At 37.1% G+C, this 20,449-nt stretch overlaps 1 protein-coding gene across 4 annotated transcripts in view; it reads right to left on the reverse strand.

The window, feature by feature from the left end:
- SMYD3 (SET and MYND domain containing 3) overlaps nucleotides 1-20,449 on the reverse strand; it is a 419,799-nt gene that overhangs the window by 339,712 nt on the left and 59,638 nt on the right. For 2 of the 4 annotated variants that reach the window (XM_061991091.1, XM_061991094.1), the window contains 2 exons: nucleotides 20,379-20,444; nucleotides 16,077-16,213 (listed from right to left, as the gene is read on the reverse strand). The exons of 1 other annotated variant lie outside the window; for it this stretch is intronic. In XM_061991091.1, the coding sequence (XP_061847075.1) occupies nucleotides 16,077-16,213; nucleotides 20,379-20,444 (203 nt within the window). The remainder of the gene's footprint in view (nucleotides 1-16,076; nucleotides 16,214-20,378; nucleotides 20,445-20,449) is intronic. One more of the 4 variants, XM_061991092.1, reaches the window with a different exon arrangement.

Consider the following 20,449-nt stretch of genomic DNA (forward strand, 5'->3'; position numbering starts at 1 on the left):
ACTAGCCCACTCTCCCCTCTTCAGATCCATTTCTCACATTTAGGTGCATGCACTTAAATTTCTACAATTATCTGTATTCTCAGCCAAAACAGTTGGGAAATGCTCTGGCAGCAAACAACAGTGCTCAAACGTTGTCTCAAAGTTAACCGGAAAACACTATGTTCTGGAGGGGAGATCTTACTAACATTTACAAATATCTAAATGGTGAGTGTCAGGAGGTTGGGGCATCCCTTTTTCTATTGTAGCTAGCAACAGGACAAGGGGTAATGGGATGAAGCTGGAACACAAAAAGTTCCACTTAAATATAAGAAAAAACTATTTCACTGTGAGGGTGAGGGAGCAGTGGCACAGGCTGCTCAGAGGGGTTGTGAAGTCTCCTTCCTTGGAGGTCTTCAAGACCCGCCTGGACATGTTCCTGTGCGACCTGATCTAGGTGAACCTGCTTCTGCAGGGGGTTGGACTAGATGATCTCTAAAGGTCACTTCCAACCCCTACCATTCTATGATTCTCCACTAATAGTCTGGCTTGGTTTTCTCGTTCTGTGCTTTCTCATGCAGCTCTGCATTTCCCTCATTCTTCTCATGTAGAAACAGATTGAACAGGAAATTGAATTTGCAAACTTCATTTCTTATGAATATACAACATTTAGATAGCAGTAAAAAGAGCAGACTATTTCATGGTCAAAAAAAATCTCTCACTGAAAACAAGGATCTGTAAGAAGAAATGCAATTAACTGATGCTTATAAGTATGAAAAATCTAGTCAATATTTATACAATCAAGAGAAAAGTGACAGAGCTGGAGAAAAAAAAAAAATAAATCACTAAGGCAAATTAGAGGAGCTCCTAAAGGAATCAGGCATGTATGTGACTACATCTAAGTACCTGGGGACAGCACAGGAAATTCCAGGGCAGGTATGTACGGTGATGCAAGCAAGAAAGCTACAACAAATAATCATGCTTAATTCTTGCACCTTGCTCCTCAGTATCTGCTGCCAGCCACTGTTACAGAACAGCTAAACCCACTGCCACATCAAGAAACTGTCTAAATTGGACTTCATCAGCTTCAGGTTGCTATGGTACAAGCTAAGTGATCTCAAATCAGCTCACAGTGCTAAAGTCACTTTGGGACTGCTGCTCACTCATACTAGAATACAGGATAGCAGATCAATAAGACTGCAATCCTGACCCAGAATTACTACCGTTTCTTTCTCCATCTTATTTCCACAACAAACCTGAGAGTAGTTTTAATGAAACAGAACACGCCAAAATGGAAAAAAAAAAAAAGAAAAATCAAAACAAACATATATTTTCCCTGGGGAATAGGGAGAACATGCAGTTTTAAGGACTAAATTTCACATAGGTATCATTTAACCGACATCCACTGATGTCATGAAATGCCTCTGTGTAACAGAAGTGGTCTCACATTGATACAAGACTGTAATAGTTTCTTAGCTTTATAGGATAACTTAGACAAAGTTACCCTAATTTGCAGCTAGGCTCTGGAGCAGCTGAGATTAACAGCAAGTTAACACCACAAATACAGTTCCCCATCATATATTCATAGAGCATGGTATTTTTCAAGACCATTAATCTACTCCAACTGGAAGGAAAAAAATGTTTAGCCTTTTCATCTATAAAACATGTTAAACAAGTCTCAGAGCTGATTAACAACCCTGCCACACAGAATTCTAGTTCTGCTCACAGCCAAAACAAACAAGCAAAAATGCTTTAAGCAAACCCACTGCAGGTCATCTCAAAGACAAGGACAGAACAGTTTGCTGCCAACAGCACTACAAGCAGTTATCAGGCTTATCCTCCTCAATTAGAGGCTTTTAAAATTGCTGATAGAGGATGTAAGCGTTTTTCATTTACTACTCAGATCTTTACTAAACATGACCTTTTCCTAAATATAGAAGGTGCTTCACCCCACATAGTTTTGTGCATGTACTCCAACTGCCACAACCACTACAGCTTTTTATCATTACTCTTTCCAGTTTACTTCCATAAGGGTGACAGAAGAGAGACTCATGTATATCACGTCAGAGACAATTAGCTTTTTAAGCACTGTGTTTTGTGGGTATGCTGAGTAGCATTAGGCAAAGTAATGGTAATTAAGTCCCTGACCACCCAGATTCTTTTCAGTTCTGCACAACACTATCCCACCTCTAGACCTAAAACCAAAGAAGGAAAAAATAAACAGATAGTTGCAAAATAGCCTAAATTACCCTGCCATTTATTTCTTCAGACTCTTTTCCAGCTTCTTATTACTTCCAACATAGCATGACAGAAAACAAGTCAACTGAAAAAGAAGTGTAGACACTTGAGACACCTTCCTTCCTGCCTTCACCTGGGCCCACTCAAGGCAGTAACTGTTGTAGAAGCTTATGCTTTTTAATCAGGGATTAATTAAACTCCTTAAAAAATGCTCTGCTGTCTTCCCTTCACCCTATCCTCCAAGAACAAAGCTTTCTATCTTGCCATGCAAACCAAATTATTACAAATTCTACCCAACTATTTCTTTTTTTAGAACTCTTCTACCTCGTTTTGTACATGCTTTTTGTTATAGAACAGAAACTTTGTAAAATAGGTGGTGCACACAACTGAGGGGACATGAATTATACCATAAACTCAGTTTGAAGTGTTATAGGCTTATAGTCTAACTGCCACCGCAACAAACTTTGTTAGCAAAAGCTTATATTTTAATTGTAACCATGTTGCTCTGATTTTAAAACAGAATGGTTAAAGCCTTGTTTCACAGTGTGGTACAATATTCTATTGCTCTTGAAGTGAGTAAAAATTAATGTAATTGCTAAGGAAAATTATCAATTCAATGGGGAAATAACAGGAAATTAATTTAATTTTCTTCCTTAGAAATAATATTAATATTAGTCTGCTACTCAAAAAAACCTTAAAGAATCATTGCTAATGCTTCTTCAATTTCCTCTTGAGCCTTATCGGAAGTACTACGTAAGTGAAAAGCATTGTTGTCATTTAATAACATGCCAAAATCATATGTAGAGATAAACAAAAATGCAGAAGGTCAACTTCAGATTTTCTACTTACTCATACTCTTTCAAGAGTGGCAGAATTGGCAGGAGAACAAGGGATACCAGGCAGACCACCTGTTATTCCAGACCAAGTAAATGAATTATTAAATAGTCCCAAAACCTTCCCTACTTTTCATCACCACAAAGTGGACTCCTGACATTTTTTACCCATGTTGTACTTGGGAAATATGACCCTTCCTTAAAGGACTTAAGATGCAGAATTAAAGTTACGCCAGAAATCAGTCTGCATCATGGACTTTTTCTAGTGCTGTACTTACATATGGGGTTAAAGAGCTCTGCCCATTAGCTGACACTAGCTCATCCAGGCTTCTGCAAGGCTGTCTGACAAACCAATGGGAGCCATTTTGGCAACAAGTATATGCAGGCACCTGAATCTTTCTGATGTTACTGCATCATCACCAAAAAAAAGTGAGTTTAAAACGCCAAGTATGCAAACAATAAAATCCAATATTCAAAAAATAATAACTCCACAAGCCAGAGTTTAGTTTTCCCCTCATACATTTAGCCTTTCTCATTTCCTTTGGTTTCATGTACTGCAAAAGGAGAGGTTGATCTTAACATATTCCCCTCTTGCTAGATGAGGCAGTTCCTCAGATGCAATAATAAATGTTAGGAAAAGGAACGTTCATGTCCTCTGAAAACAAACATGAAGGCCTACCAGAATAAGTTTTGCTATGTTCCTGTGGAATACACTGTAAAGAGAATTCAGAAAAATTCTCATGAAATTATACAGGAGAAAAAAACCACAATATTTCTGATGATCACAAGTAAATTCTTAACAACTGTAAATGTGAATCTTTCAATGATTACAACTACACAGAGAATCGGAGAACACACCATGTCTGTATCTCCACCAAACAAAACTTTATCAACAGAAATACTAAAATCCATAGCACCTTGGATAAAAAGGTAATAACAAATCTCATGCAACAGATTTAAAGATGTCCAGCAGTCAGAGGAAAAGGATCTTATATCATTTGATGAGCAGGAACATAACTCTTCCAACTCTAAAATAAAAAGAAAATTGACATAAACACAATTGTATGTTGAGCACCTAGGCTTAACCACTGTTGTTTCAGGTATAATGATTTCTGGAAATTACAAGAGTTTAGAAATTATAATAAAAAAGAAATATAAAAATGAAATAGTCTTTGCAAAATAGTTTCCTGGGCCATGACTAAAAAATACATTTGTCACAACTGGTCTGGTCTTCAATTTACCCTAAAAATGTGAGTTGCTTGAGACAGTGTAGTAATGTACATTAGGTTTTAATTACACAATGATGGATAAACATGTACTTGCTTTTGTTACTTCCAGAAAAAAAAAAAAACAACTTCATGGCCTCCTAATTATAAGGAAACTGAATAACTTCATCCAGAGTTAAGTAGCCTAGCAAATGTGTCATCAGAAAGCAATCTTCACATGCATGCCTTTAAGAACTCTTCACTTGCTCATAACTTTACGCAGCTTTCTCCTAGTATTTCTCTCGACTTTCTTGATAAAAATAACCTTCATTCCCCCGCTAACATGGACTACACTAAGTTAAAGAATTCAACCTAAGTTAGAGTAGTGCTTCTAAAGTGCTGAAAGTGCTTCTAAAGAATATCTTGACCAGGCACACATACCTTGTCTTCAAAGGTCTTCTGAGAAAACATATGCTACCTGATGCCTATAAGATCTGAGACAGCAATGTGAAGATCAAACATACTTTTTCCAGTCACAATCTCCTGCAACTTGCACTTAAAAAGATACCCAAATAGATTTCCATTATTTAATATTCTATACTCCCAGCTCTCTTCTGCCTATGCAGATACATACTAAATAATTTTTAATAATTATTATTAATACACTTTATGTTGAAAAGGAACTCTTTCAAGGCATCCAGTGAAATAATAAGTACAGAAAACTTAGAAGATCAAGTAAAATATATTTATACTTTGATAGGAGGAATAAACAAAGGATTTTAAAAGAGAGCAAGGTGCTTTGTCCTTTGAGAGGTATAACTCTAAACTTTACAGTAGCCTCCTTACTTCTTCTTAGTTAAAAATAAAATCAATGACACCAACAGCCTAAATGGACAAGAAGTTTTTTGGTTAAAACTGTCTACAGGTACACAGAGATAAGCATACAGTATAAACTTGCATCTCTTCTTCACTTTAATTTCAACTTGACAAACCTCAAAATAATGAAGTATAAAAAAAATAGCCTTATGTATAAAAGATGAACATATGTTTCCACTGCATATGGATACTGAATTTCATCCTACCCTAGACTTGTATCTCTATGCCCACTTCAACCCATTTTTACTCTAAAACAACCCGGAAATGAAGAATAGGACTGCACCCAAGAAGAGATTAGTGGGTAGCACACCACCTTCACGGAGAGGCATATTCAGCTTACACATATACAAGGGTGTGATCTCTCCAGTGAACTAAATGAAAGTAGCACATCTGCTTTCAAAGTAGAATCTGTTCATAAGAAAAAAGTGGCAAAATTGGAACTGTAGGAGAGATGAAAAATTTCAGAAAGCTAAAAAAATCTCTCTCTAAACTACATGTGGGTTTATAGGGATAAGACACTGCCCAGAAAGTGAAATTTTGCTCAACAAAAAAATTAGGGACGTTGCTATTTCAGGAGTAAAGTATCATTTCTGCTCTATGGGGTTCCCAAGCATTCTTTTCACAAAGGTTTATTATCAACTGCTTCATCAAAACATCCTTTAGAAACCCTTTCTTTTCCAACAAAGTTGTGGTTTAAGATCACTAAAATGGTCTAAAAGTCCGTCAAGTTACAGTTCATTCACATCCCTGGATTCTACCTCACTGTTATTAAATGACAGGTTGCATATATGTTATTATTTTTATAAATGTGAGGATATGAAATTAGGAGGTCTTTAAAATGACTGTTTCTTTCTCTTAAGTGGAAAAAAAAAAGGTTTTCAGACAATCTAAAAATGCTCAAAAAGTCAATTCTGACAGTTGCAATTCTATGTAAGACAAGTCTACATTTGTTCTAAAGAAAGTGTCTTTAGCCTGGTTTCAGTCACTGGAGTCACTCACAGTTTTACAGTCAATATGGTAGGTACAGATTTTATTCAATGTCTGAAGTAGTTTACGTAACTCCTATTATTAAAAGAATCATAAATGTACACAAAAAATTGTAATTCTTTATCTCGCATCCATTAAATTTCTCACAGGATTCCAGGCCATCTCCTCACACATGTAAGTAAAAGCAGAAGAATAAAAAGCAAGGGCTGATTTTATCTGAAGGTTATGGAAACATCATTAAACCATAAAACCACGGTGTCAAAAATTTATCATGACATCAGAAAATATCTCAGTGGAGTTGAAGTCTTATCACGTAATTAACTACAGATAATTCTGTTTAATACTGAGGATCAGAATTTAAAAACAGTCACAACCTTGATAAATGGCACATTAAATAAACTGAAGCTTCTGAATAGTGATCAGATAGCAAGAATGAAAAAATCCAATTCCAGCTGAAAGAAGGATTGATACGAAAGCTAATTGACTAGTAAGGACAGGGCAACACTGTCAAAAAGGAAGGTATGTTACTCCTTCTGAAAGATCACCCTACCCAGTACAGCTGATGTTTTCCACAGGTCTTATGCAAACTGAAAATATATTGTGGTGAAATTCTGTTCCCATGGAAATAAATGGCAAAACATTATTTGATTTTTGATGGGAAGTTTCCACAAGTTTGCACATAAGCGGACTCGCTGCCCATTAAGTATCGCAAGCTACTAAATAAAACTCCTAATTAATTTTCACAAGCACAAGAGCAGTGGGCAGCAGGGAAGGAGGACTGTTTAGAAGAGCTTCCAAGAAGCTCTTTTGACCTATATCAGGTTGGATATTTTCCAAGAACTATCTGGAATTTAGTTAGTTCACTGCAGGACCATTTTTCTTTTTTGTCTGGCTGTCTGCTTACTTTCCTTCTTGAGCATGTAGCATCAAAGAGACTAAAAAATGACCTTTGACTGGATCTTTTTGTGGCATGCAGTGAAACAAGAGATCCAAAAAAGCTCACTATTAGAATAAGCACCTACTGAACTTGAAAGGAATGTTGGAAGAGGTTGGGAAAACAAGATTACATCTTGAAGTCATGTACCTTCAGTATTTCTTTATTCTATGACCACACAGAGAAATCATCACAGCTGGTCTTTTTTAAGGTTATGCTACAGAAAAGAGATCACATAAGTGTTTTATCAGAGACTTTACAGTTCCAAAGCCTGCTGGAAATAAGCATCCCTATTCAATTTAAGGGGGAAAAAAAATTTCAACTTTTTTTGCACTGACATCCAGCTTACCTTCCAAAACCAATTCCATAAGAGTAGAAGAAGATGCCTGCTGCTATCTCACTAGGGTTGAAGCATATTAAAATTACATTTTAATGTAATGTCATACTTCATCTGATGACCAAATTCTGAAGTCTATAAACTATCACATGGAAAATTAGAGATGGACAACAGTGCCTTCCAAAAGGCATTTCACTTGACAGAACTCTGCAAGATGATAATTACACTCACAGGTAAAACATATGAGAGTATTTAGTTGACAGCTCTGATGCCGTGAATAAGCCAGTCATGACTCAATAGCCAATGAGACTATTAAGCAGGCATTCTTTATTGCAGTGCTGGGGAACACAGGGGATTTCTCCACCAAATGTGCCCACTTCAGCCTTTTGATTTTCAGCTTATATTTACAGCAAACATGAATCATAGAATCATAGAATTATAGAATCGTAGAATGGTAGGGGTTGGAAGGGACCTTTAGAGATCATCTAATCCAATCCCCCTGCAGAAGCAGGTTCACCTAGATCAGGTCACATAGGAACATATCCAGGCAGATCTTGAAGATCTCCAAGGAAGGAGACTCCACAACCCCTCTGGGCAGTCAGTTCCACTGCTTCCGTCACCCTCACAGTGAAATAGTTTTTTCTTATGTTTAAGTGGAACTTTTCATCCCACTACCCCTTGTCCTGTTGCTAGCTACTATACAAAAAAGGGATGTCCCAACCTCCTGACACTCACCATTTAGATATTTGTAAATGTTAATAAGATCTCCCCTCAGTGTCCTCTTTTCTAGACTAAATAGTCCCAGTTCCTGCAGCCTTTTCTCGTATGAAAGATATTCCAGTCTCCTTATCATCTTGGTAGCCCTGTGCTGGACGTTCTCTGTCCCTCTTGAGCTGAGGGATATTCATCACACTTCCAGGAAAGGGCCCACCCATAGTCCTGTCTTGGTCCACCCAAGTTACACCTCTGTCTTGTATCTTTTGATGTCCTCTTGCTTCCTTCAGTGGTTGTTAGGGATCACTGTTGGATTAAGATCCAAACTCAGAGCAGGACAATTTTCTATAATGCAACCAAGAGTACCATCCAGTATTGGAGATACTGAGGTGAACATTTTGAGTTAATAGTAGTGATATTAATTTGCACAGACATGTCCACCTTCTTTAGTGATCAAGAAGGATTAAGGAGTATTTGCTGTTGTCAATTCAGCTTAACTGCATAGGGTCCAATCTTAGTAACTTTTTTGGTGTCAATCTTAAAGCCAGGTGAAGCTGATGCAAGGGTAGTTGTGGAAGTTGATGTGGTTAAGGATATAGTGTCAATTTTTAATTTAAATGACAGCCCTATTTTCCCTTGGGCCCAGAGGCACAGTATATATACTGGTTTGACCAAAGTAAAATTGTGCCAGCAGTCCATTTCTTCTTTACTACAAGTTTTTTCTTGGTTTTTCCCAGTTTCTATTTCTATTACAAAGATCTGATTTACCTGCTGGTGAATGGTTCTATTGGTAACTCTGCAGTCCACCTTCATCTCTTGTCCCACCTTCCCTAGCAGCTGCTGCAGTCTGTATACGTTGTCCCAATGCCATTCATGCTCTAGATATATTTCTGGCCCATGCATAACCACTCTTAACAAATTTAAGCTTGTGTTGGATTTCAAACCCATACTTCGGGTATACTTCATGTGTGCTCAAGACCAGGGCCAATCGATCCCAGTCCTCCAGGTCCAAGAATATGGTATCAACAAAATGACTGACAGCATCCATAATTCCATTTTATCGCTTCTGTAGTTTCAGCTTTAAAGGTCCTTGAAGTTCAGAAGTCCACTGTCCTTCTGGGGCTCTTTTTGCTCGGCAGTAATGAATCCAGGCAGGTCGCTCCCATATCTTAATAGCTGTAAAGGTTGTCAGCAGCACTTGATATGGTCCATCCCATTCCTCCCAAACAAGATCATTTGAGAAATTTTTAATGTAAACCCAGTCTCCTGGGTTAAAAGTCCCTGATTCTAGTTCCCGGGACATTCTTATCAATTAGTTTCAATTGCTTTCCCAGAGACATTATATAATTATGAAGGTAAGAATCTCCCAGTTGACTCAGATCCTTCCCCTTTTACTCAGTGTGGTATGGCCTCCCATACAGTATTTCAAAAGGATTGAGATTTTCTTTAGCTCTTGGTTCTACATATATCCTGAGCAAAGCTTCTGGTAATACTTGATACCAATACAGGTTTGCCTCTTGGCATATCTTGGATATTTGTTGTTTTATTAAATGGTTCATTTTTCCACTGGTCCACCCACCTGAGGCCTATAGGGAGTGTGTAATTGCCAATTAATTTCCAATAGCTTGCTCACCTGTTGCATTATTTGTGCATAAAAATGGGATCCTCTATCTCATGAGATGTTTATAGGTACCCCAAACTGAGGTATTATTTCATTTAACAATACCTTAGTTACTCTGGCTTTGTTGGTTCTACAAGGGAAAGCTTCCGGCTATCTGGAGCCAATTTTCTCCTGAAGCATTTCCCTTCTGAATTGTATCCAATTGTACCTGATTCCCAGTATTAGGATAATTTTTCAAACATATTTCACATTGTTGTGTCACTTGTTGAACTGCTGTATATAAATTTCTCCCTATACATTTTTGATTAAGGTATTTGTACAGGGTATCTGCTCCCCAGTGGGTTTTGTTATGTTCTACTCTAACCAGAGCCCAAATTAAGAAGGAGGGTATTATTGTCCTTCCATCTTCTAGTTATGCCCATCCTTTAGGAGGGACTTTTATCCCTAGGTCTGTCATTAATTCCTGGTCTAATCTGGAATATTTAATATCTTCTTGATCATTCAGTTCACTGTTTTTGTTAGTTGGGATTAAAGTTGAAATTTGGACTTCACATTCTCTTTCTGCTGCCCGCTTAGTCTCAATATCAGCCAATCTGTTACCTTTTCTGATCAGTGTTACCTCTCATATGTCCACGGCAATGCATAATAGCAACTCTAGCTGGTAATTGCACAGCTTCCAGACGATGGTATTTCTTATGCATGTTTAATTTGTTTTCCTTGACTGGTCAAAAGTCCATGTTCCTTCCAGATTGCTCCATGGGCATGTATAACTCCAAAAGCATACTTAGAATCTGTCCATATATTTATCTCTTTCCCTTTTGCCAGTTCTAATGCTCTGGTTAGGGCAATGATTTCTGCTTTCTGAGCAGACGTTCGAACAGGTGAAGATGCAGATTTGATTATCTTGTCAGTGGTGGTTATTGCATATCCAGCTTTATGAGTACTTTGTCGGACAAAACTACTACCATCTGTGAACCAGGAATCATGAGGTCTGGTCTGCTAGAATATACAACCTCCATCGTGTCTACACGATTGTGGGTCAATGGCTCAGTAGTTGTTTCACTAAGAAAAGAAGCTGGGTTCATAATGTTAGTGGCTTCTATTGCAACATCATCAGATTCCACCAGTATAGCTTGATATTTCAAAAATCTGGATGGGGAAAGCCAGTGATTTCCTTTTTGCTCCAGAACGGTCGATATAGTGTGAGAGACCATCACTGTCATCTTTTGGCCTAGAGTAAATTTTTGAGCTTCCTCAATATTCAGTACTACATCTAGTTGTTTGGAGAAGTAGGCCACAGCTCTTTTACAAGGCCCTAGATGTTGGGCTAAAAGTCCGAAGGCAATGCCCTGTTTTTCATGAGAAAAGAGCCAGAAGAGTCTCGTAATATCTGGCAATGCCAAGGCTAGGGCTCTCATGAGTTCCTTTTTCAGAACATCAAAAGGATTTTGAGCTTCTTTTGTCCACACCAATTTGACAGGACTATTTTTCAAAAGTTCATAGAGAGGCTTTACTATTATCCCATAGTTATTGATCTACAGACAGCACCAACCCATCATTCCCAGGAAGGTTCTGAGTTCCTTCACTGTTCCAAGTAATGGAGTCTTACAAACAGCCTCCTTTCGCCCAGGTCCCAATTCTTGTCCTCCGAAGACTTCATATCCCAGGTAGGTCACTCACCGCTGAACCATCTAGGCCTTCTGTTGAGAAACTTGGCATCCATTTAGTCCAAGAAAATTTAGTAGCCCTACAGCCCACTGAATATAGTCTGATTCTGTTTCAGTTGCTATCAGCAAGTCATCTACATACTGCAGGAGAGTTCCTTCCTTACAGGGAGCTTCCCAACTTTCTAATTCTCATGCCACTTGATTTCTGTTTTTAAATCCTTGGGGTAACACTGTCCAGACAAGCTGGGTAGGACTTTCCCACTGAAATGCAAACAACTTTTGACTTTCTATGGCTAAAAGCAGGCAGAAGAAAGCATCTTTTAAGTATAACACTATAAACCAGATCTGATTTGATTCTTCATAAGTTTTGTAAGCAGGGTGTAAGGGTTAGGTACCACCGGATGTATGTCTTTAGAAATATTGTTTATTTCTCTGAGATTTTTCATTACTCGATTAAATTCTGATTGGCATTCTATCAAGAGTCCATGTTTTATAAAATAATTAATTAAATTTTCTATTCCTTTTTGATTTTTCAATCTCAATGGATACTGTTTCTTTTGAACAGGAGTGGCGTCTTCCTTCAATCACTATCAGTTCAATCACTATCAGGGTAGCATTTTTACTTCTCCCCAGAATTCCTGAGGCCCGTACTCCTGGATATATCTGATTAACAATTTCTTTGAAGACTGCTATTACTCTAGTAGTTTTAGCAGGAATTATTTTGTTTAGGCTCACGATATCAATTAGTTGATTTTTTTTTACTCACCTTGTTTAAATTTTATTTTGGCTTTCAATTGTTCTAATAAATCTCATCTCAGCAGGGATTTAGGAGTGTCTGCAATATATAAAAATTTCTGTATTCCAATTTGTTTCCCTAATTTGTATTTGAGAGGTTCACAAAATAATGTCCTTTTCTGTTGGCCAGTCACTCCCACTATATTTACAAAGTCTTTGCTTATGGGTAATAATTCAAAACAGCAAAGAGCACCAGTATCAATTAAAATCTAACTCCACTTTTTTCTCCAGTGGATCCACCAGGGTAGATTCGCAGGTCCCTGCCAATTAACTTCAGTAGAAGCTATCCTTCTAGAGTCCTGTAAAAGCTTTGGAAGAGGGAATGTCCAATGCCCCTCCTGTTTACAGCACAAACACTGATTTGGACCTATCCTGCCACGAAACTCTCTTTTGTCATTTTTATGAAACCCCTTCCATTATTTCCACTATAACTTCTCGTACTATTTTCACCAAATCTTCCTACATCATTTCCAACTCCCCGTCATCCTTCTTCTCTGATTCCTTTCCAGTCCAATACAGCCACTAATGCTCCTATCACCTTCCTTGTTTCCTCTTCTCCTTTGTTATTCCATCCTAACCTATCACAAAACTCTTCTTTATCACTTCCACAAAACCCTCCTATATAAACCCTTCAATCACAATATTTCAGACTCAACATTGCACATACCACAGGGATTATTATCAATATTAATAGTGAATTGTTATCATCTCACAGACAATCCAACAAACAATTTATAGTATTATCATTCGCTTTGTCCTTCTCTGGCCGTATCCCTCGTGGAACTCCAGATCAGGACTCCATGCTCACTTCGTGCTTATTTGCTCACACACACAGACACCATCAACAAAACTTGTTAACATACTTCACAAAGATATTGACAATCAAAAATAAGTAAAGGGATAGGCAAAACTCAGAAACCCTTATTACAAGTTCTTGGTCTATATTAGCCAGACTTAAGTGAGTTAACTAGACCAAGCAGTTACTGTGTAGCACTAACTAGACTGCACAATCAGCCCAAACATAACCAGCTCATTTCGCTAATTCCCAGTTAAAGTTTTTTACGTGTGGACCTCTCCCACAACTTGTGGGTCCCACATGGGACGTCTCCTGACAAATTACGGACCCCCAGTGTAGACAACCAGTCCTGGTACCGAGTGGGACTAACCCACACAAAATAACAAAATAAAGATACTTTTATTTCTATGATGGTCCTTGTCTGCTCCCACAGTGATTCAGCAGGGCGAGGAGGCCCTCCAGGAAATCCTGGGGTGCACCTGGGAAGTCCTGTTCCTTACCAGGTCCTACAGCTGAGCAGAGAGGATCCCATCCCAGTCGCCAAATGATGCCGTGAATAAACCAGTCACGACTCAATAGCCAATGAGACTATTAAGCAGGTATTCTTTATTGCAGCGCTGGGGAACACAGGGGATTTCTCCACCAAACGTGCCCACCTCAGCCTTTGGATTTTCAGCTTATATTTACAGCAATATGAATATTCATCACATTTCCAGGAAAGGGCCCACCCATAGTCCTGTCTTGGTCCACCCAAATTAAGCCTCTGTCTTGTATCTTTTGGTGTCCTCTTGCTTCCTTCAGTGGTCATTAGGGATCGCTGTTGGATTAAGATCCAAACTATCCTTGCGATGTATTTTTATTCCTGGGTGCTTAGACAGGATGAAAACTGGCCTAAAACTTCTGTCATCCCAGATAACAGTTTTGTTTAGGGCTAGGCAGGCCTTGTAATTATCAGTGGTGTACAATGTCCAAATGTTCAAGTGTAGAACTAATGTAATAGCTTTGCCATAATAATTTTGTTTATGCACAAACCAGTCCTGAAACTATCAACACTAAGCAATAATAATTTTGTTACAAGAAATAGTTGTGTCTTTCTAACAGCTCTGTTTGTGGGCTTACAAGACTAGCAGTTTCATAGAACTATATGTCGATTTTCTAACTAATATTGTAAGTTTTAATAAGCAAGCTTACATAACATAAACTTATCTACCCATGAATCAGCTCCTTTCTCCCAAACAATTTACTTGTTCAGTCAGATTCTTCTGTCTATTCTATCAATTCTTTTTATTAGTGATACGAAGTACTTGTACTCATGATACATCATTCGCTCTCCATTTTCCGAGGGTAAGCTATGATACAGACTCAGTGACATGAGCAAAAGATGGAAATGAGACCTACTTTAATGGTCTGAGAGGCTCTGAATTTACAGAAGAAAAAAAGAAAAAAGCAAGAACTTAAAAACTCAGTAGTTTGCCATACTTTGAATAGGGTAATGACAGATTTACAGTCAATATAAGGAATACATTGGGTTAAAAATATCTTTGTATATTTACACTATAGCAAAGCTATAGCGGGACAAATGTTGTCATTAACTGGAGCATTCATTTCAAGCTCTCCTGGTAACTGGATATGGAGCTAGGAAATCTTCACTTTCACTCCGCTCTTGATGCCTGCTTGCATTACCTTGTTAAAATACACAGGAGGGAAGAAGAGGTGCACATACATGCAGATGCTTGTGTATGCATGTACATAAATAAAAATTTTAAAGGCTTCCTTATTTTCTTCACCATTGCTTCAATACATCAGGCAACCTTCACACTGCTTCTGTAAAGTCACCATGGCCAGCCTCCATCTTAAGCTTATTATTACACAGAAAGCAACAAGACTTGTAAATAATTTCTTAGAAGTCAGTTCAGACCAGTTAGGCAGTGATCATCCACTGATACTCAGCCTTATCTTCATTTGTACAAATTCGCTAAATCATGTAACACAGCATGTGTTATGTCACATTCAGGCAAGTTTGCATGGAGACTAGGTAGTGCATAAGATTTTTTATCTCTGAGGCTTTTGACTGGGTGTATTTCAGCTTGTGTGATTTTTCATGGAAAACTGCAACTTCACAGCACAGTAGTATAATTGCAAAAAAAAAATCCCAGGAGCACAGGAAAAAAACCACAGTTGTTTCTATCACTCCTTCTGCCCATACCAAAAGATTCCACAATTGTGCAAAGAGATTTTAAAATATAAAAATCATATATTGTGTTTTTATTTAACATCTTCAATTTTAAGCTCTTCTCTTCATTTATATCAGAATAAAAATATCTAAGAGTTTGACTTCTTAAGAAAATGTTTATTAAAACAATTAAAACCTATATGAGTTGAGAATTGTAGAATTTATTGTAGAATTTATTGTAGAATTTAGCAATCAATTAGAAATTAAAAAAAACCCCTAAAAGTTAAAACTATGAGTTTTCTCTATATAAATTACTTCTGTTAGCATTGTCCAAACTAAGTTTTCTGAATTGCAAGCAATAAAACTTGTCGAGCAGAAAACAACAGTATTTAGTTAGGAACATAACAAACATTTTACACATTGTGGAAATTTATTTCAAGCACATTACATGTAGCCCTTTAGGATACATGATCCACATGGCCCTTGAGAAAGCAGTTTGTTAGATACAGTACTGTCAGGAACATCCATTAGTGCACACCATTAAATGACAAGAAGGAATGGGAGTATATCTGTAAATATAAGATATTGCACTTTGCAGAAAAATTCTAGGCTGAGGAGTGATGCTATATGCTCTTTATTACTGTAGAAAAATTACTTTGATTGATTGACTCGATTGGTTTTGAACTTCTTTGTTTTTTAATGCAACTGGTTCTTTTCCCAATAGCTTTAACATGATAATTTTTAAAAAGGAAAAACAAATACCCTCTGGCTTCTACTTTAACTGTACTTCTGATTAAATCTGTCTGAATAGAAAAAACAGTTTGATTTCACTTTGTCATATATCACTTTCCACTCAAAAATAAATCAAGAACACAAGGAAAGGATAATTTATGAGTTGTCAAGCAATCACATTGTAACACTTACTTTTGTGAAGATCTGAAAAAAGTCAATTGCAGCTGGCAACTGAGACACATCCTGGATCTCCGCTTTCAAATATAGTTGCAATGTCTGTGCAAGGTGCCTGAGGCCACCTTTCATTTCTTCACCTAACTGTTCAATATCTTAAGGGGAAAAAAAAAAGTATATCATGTCATAAACCAGCATTTTGAAAATGTCTAATGGCAGCCATACAGTCTAGATATTTCCAGCTTCAGAATTAATCTTGACAGCAGAGAATTTTAACAGAGGGCAGACATCTATCTATCAGCACACAGGAGAGTTTATCGGGTTTGTACCGCCAAATCACATGAATACAATGGTGAGTTAAAGACCAAAAGCCAATAGATAATGCATATATCTAAGTAGATGTTAAGACATTACGTAAGAAAATTAGCCACCTGGATTTGTAACATTAAAAATGTGCTTGAATGTTTATGCTCCTTGCAGTCCATATTTCTATACTGTACTCTCCATAGATGTGTCAGAAACACTTTATGGTGGCAGATCAAAAGTGAAAGCATTTTAGAGACAAAGGTAGTTTGTACACAGAAGCTGGTAAAAGGAAAGGATATGGAATAACATTAAGCAAGTATCACTTTATTAAATACTGAAGCACCATTATTCATGCTTTACAGATACGAATCCTGAAGCAGAAACAAACAATCATAGCACCTTATTTTCTAATGAAGAAATGCATCCTGTCACTGATGTTATGGAAAGTGAAGCTCATCTGCCCTTGTAAGTTCAGTGCCTCTACTTTGTATTTTCTTTTTCCTGCCATTTAGCACAAAATAAGGCCTAAATGGAGAATGTGAAAGTGAACAGATTCAAGAAGTAGTCTGTAACAAAAGGCAAAGAGGATTATTTTGTGCTATGAATCTATTTCATCTCTGCATAATGGTCAATAGTTATTTTATTTTAAACATCTGTCCTTAATGGGATTGGAAAAAAACTTTTACCAAGAAAGGCTCTTCCCCATACTTTAGATCCAAGCTTGCTAGCCTCATGGAAGGACAATTCAAGATCTGTGTTTCTCTTTAAAGCTAACTCCTACCCAGGCAAAACCAGGATGTGATTAAAGCAGATGTCACTGGGTTTAGTTAAACAGACATCTATTGTGTATGATACTTGGGCTTCTATGCTCTATCCCACCCACTGTCCTTCTAGCTTGAAGTTATTGGCTATTTTGTAGGTTGTAAATCATCTGTCCTGGAGTTTTCATTTCACATACACCACACAAGTGAGCTCTGCAACATGCTGAGCAAGCAATGACTCCGGAGAGTCTGTCCCTACTAGGGTTAGGGAAGGAGATACATGCTCTGCCACAGCAATCAGATTCATCTCCTCACAAAGTTCAAACCAGTTAATACCAAGAATGCTGAGATATGCCCCTCCATACCTGACACAAAATCTATTTAACCAAAGTGTTTGTCTTTTTATAGCTATGCATAGCATTATCAGCATCTTAACAGTGCAGGCATTTGAGGATGATCTTGCAACTCTGAGAGAATCTACATGTTGGAAACCCAGATGTGCGTCATCTTCACAATATATGGCAACATCTGCTATAGAAAATATCTTTCGTGTCTCAATAAGAGGAGCAAACTTTTAGATGACTGGAAAACTCACTTTTATTTTAAAAAAGATATGATATGATATGATATGATATGATTCATATAATATAATATAATATAATATAATATAATATAATATAATATAATATAATATAATGTAATGTAATGTAATATAATATAATATAATATATATTCCTTTGTATAATATTCCTTTGAAATGAAAGATGTGTTTTCCTTCAAATGTAATTTTTGAAGGCATCATATCGTTCACCTTAACCTGATACACATTGCAAAATATATTACAACAAAATAGAGGAAGGCATGATTTGCTTCACTATTAGCAAATAAAACCTCTCCAGAATCTAGAATCATTTAAGCAGTACAGTATAAATGGACATTGTAGTTCATGACAGATGTGAACCAAATCCAACTGGAACTTCAGGGAGAACTGACGGAGAAAAGAGCAGAATGCAATTATGCACGTTGGAGTCTGTCCAAGACATCAGAGCTAATGATCCCAGAAAAAGGTCCCATAGGATTTTTTATGGCAAATGACCAAGAACTGATTTTCACAGCATATCAAGGGGTCAAGGCCACAAGCAAAGTGAAATTAATTTTGTTAATTTTTTTAATTTGTATTTTTAAGAAACCTGGTGTGGGGGAGAAAATGCTTGAATGGCCTTTCAAAATAAGGCCTGTAGATTTGGTTATGCAGCTCTGACATACAAGTAAAGTAGCATAAAAGTCTGATCATAGTACAGTATACAAACTCTTTTCTGCATATTGACTCTTGGTAAGCGAAAATAAACTTGATTTCTGAATGATCGTGACAGATAGCATGCCTGTAGAGCCATGTAGGTAAGGAATCAACTTCTAATAAGTAAGAACCAGCAAAAACAACAACACAGACACCCCTCCTACTTAATCTGAGTTTCAGTATCCTTAAATAATTTGAAGAAACTATAGAGCGGGGAATATAACTTTATAAAGGGCTAGACAGCTCCACATGTGGCTTTTTTAAATATATGCACTACATATTTTATCATACAATTATTTGGTGTCTAAAACTTTATATGCTTGAATTCCATTCATATAAACCATCCACACTGAAAATCAGCCAACCATATAACGTAACACTGAAAAGCAATAGAGTAAAGGAGACTGAGGCAGCACAGCGACAATAAAAAATTTCCAATTTTTTTGAGAGGGAGAGGGGGAGAATCAATTAAATTCTGGAGAGGGGGAGAATCAATTAAATTCTATCTGTCACATTTCCAATCAGTGTTGAAGCATTACCTTCTCTTATACAGATGCTTCTATTATACAGAGAAGTTTTTTGATTCAGAAGACCACAACCTGCATTTTTAGTTCATGTGATTCTCTCCTATGACATCTTTTCCCTTGTATACTTACACTTCTAATGAAAATGTTCTTCTAACTTCCCTATGAATTCTACCAACTATCAGAGGAAAGCAAATCTTTATCAACACAATCTTTAAATTGTACAGTAAGTGGCAAAATACTACGACATAATTACAGTGGCTTTTTGAGGATACAGAAGCAGCAAAAAGCACCACACTACAAGTTGTCAGACCACCCCAACACACTGTTTTGGACTATTCTAACAACCAAACCATAGAGACCATCTATTCAGTCTAGCAAAAAAGCTGTGAAAAAAAATGGAACGAGCCAAAACTTTTACATAGAACTATGCAAGCATCATAAGCCATTTGGACTGTATGCTATAAAGTATCAACTTGGATTAATGTCTAGGAGTTCCAAACATCTTGAAGTTAAGACTAAAAATGAACTATTATTAAAGCTCTTGGAGTAAATACAAATGAAACAGTCGATATGGTTTTCTTATTTGCCTTTTCCTAAAGTATGCCTCCTTGCTATGGATCAGCTGTTTCTGCATCAGTGACAGTCATCCCATCTGTATCCTAGGCTGAATTTGCATTTCCTTCAGAATGAGAAGTTTAGCAGGATCTTCTGGCCATTTTAAAGATTTTTGTACATTTTATGCATTGCAGCTTAGGTACAAAGCTTCTCCCCAAACAACTTATCACACTATTCCCTTTGTCTCCAGTGAAGTTAAGGGAAGCTGAGATCGTCTGCTGCAAGGTACTGAAGAACCTCAGTTTGTATGGAATTAACAATGAACATAAAAATCTTTGCCTACACTACAGAATATTGCTGTACAAGCAATCAATACCCAATTTTTGAAGTAAAACTCTTCCCTTCCTTCTAGTTCATCCTGTGTCACCATGCAGCCAGACATTGGTACAACAAAGTACCACAGAGATTTTTTTCTTCCTTGGATCCAGGCAATGAGGTACTGTAGTCCATAGTCTTCATCATTTGAACTTCACTTGAAGCATCTGGAAATACTGCTCTTAATTCAGATACTCATCCAATTCCCCATTAACATTTGTTTCACAAATCAAGAACATCCAAGGCAGAAAATCCTGATGTTTTCAATTGCACACTCCCTCTATCCCTTTTAATTTGTTGCCTTATTAAGCTCTTCTGCTCCTGCAATTTGCGAGAAGGCAGCAGAATTCTGGATGCACAGAAGCAAAATGTAATAATAGTTATTGATTTTTTTCGTATTTATATGGTTTTCATTTCTACCTAACTGTATCAATGGATCCAGCTGGTTTATAGCCAAAGCTATAAAAATATGTTAAGGTAATCCAGATATTCACATTACCTCCAGAAATTCCTTTTAAACGAGATGCAAGAATGAACCAAGAATGTCTTTCTTCCTTTATAAGAACTGCA

This window comes from Colius striatus, chromosome 2 (genome assembly GCF_028858725.1).
Source record: "Colius striatus isolate bColStr4 chromosome 2, bColStr4.1.hap1, whole genome shotgun sequence".
Classification (NCBI taxonomy): Eukaryota; Metazoa; Chordata; class Aves; order Coliiformes; family Coliidae; genus Colius; species Colius striatus.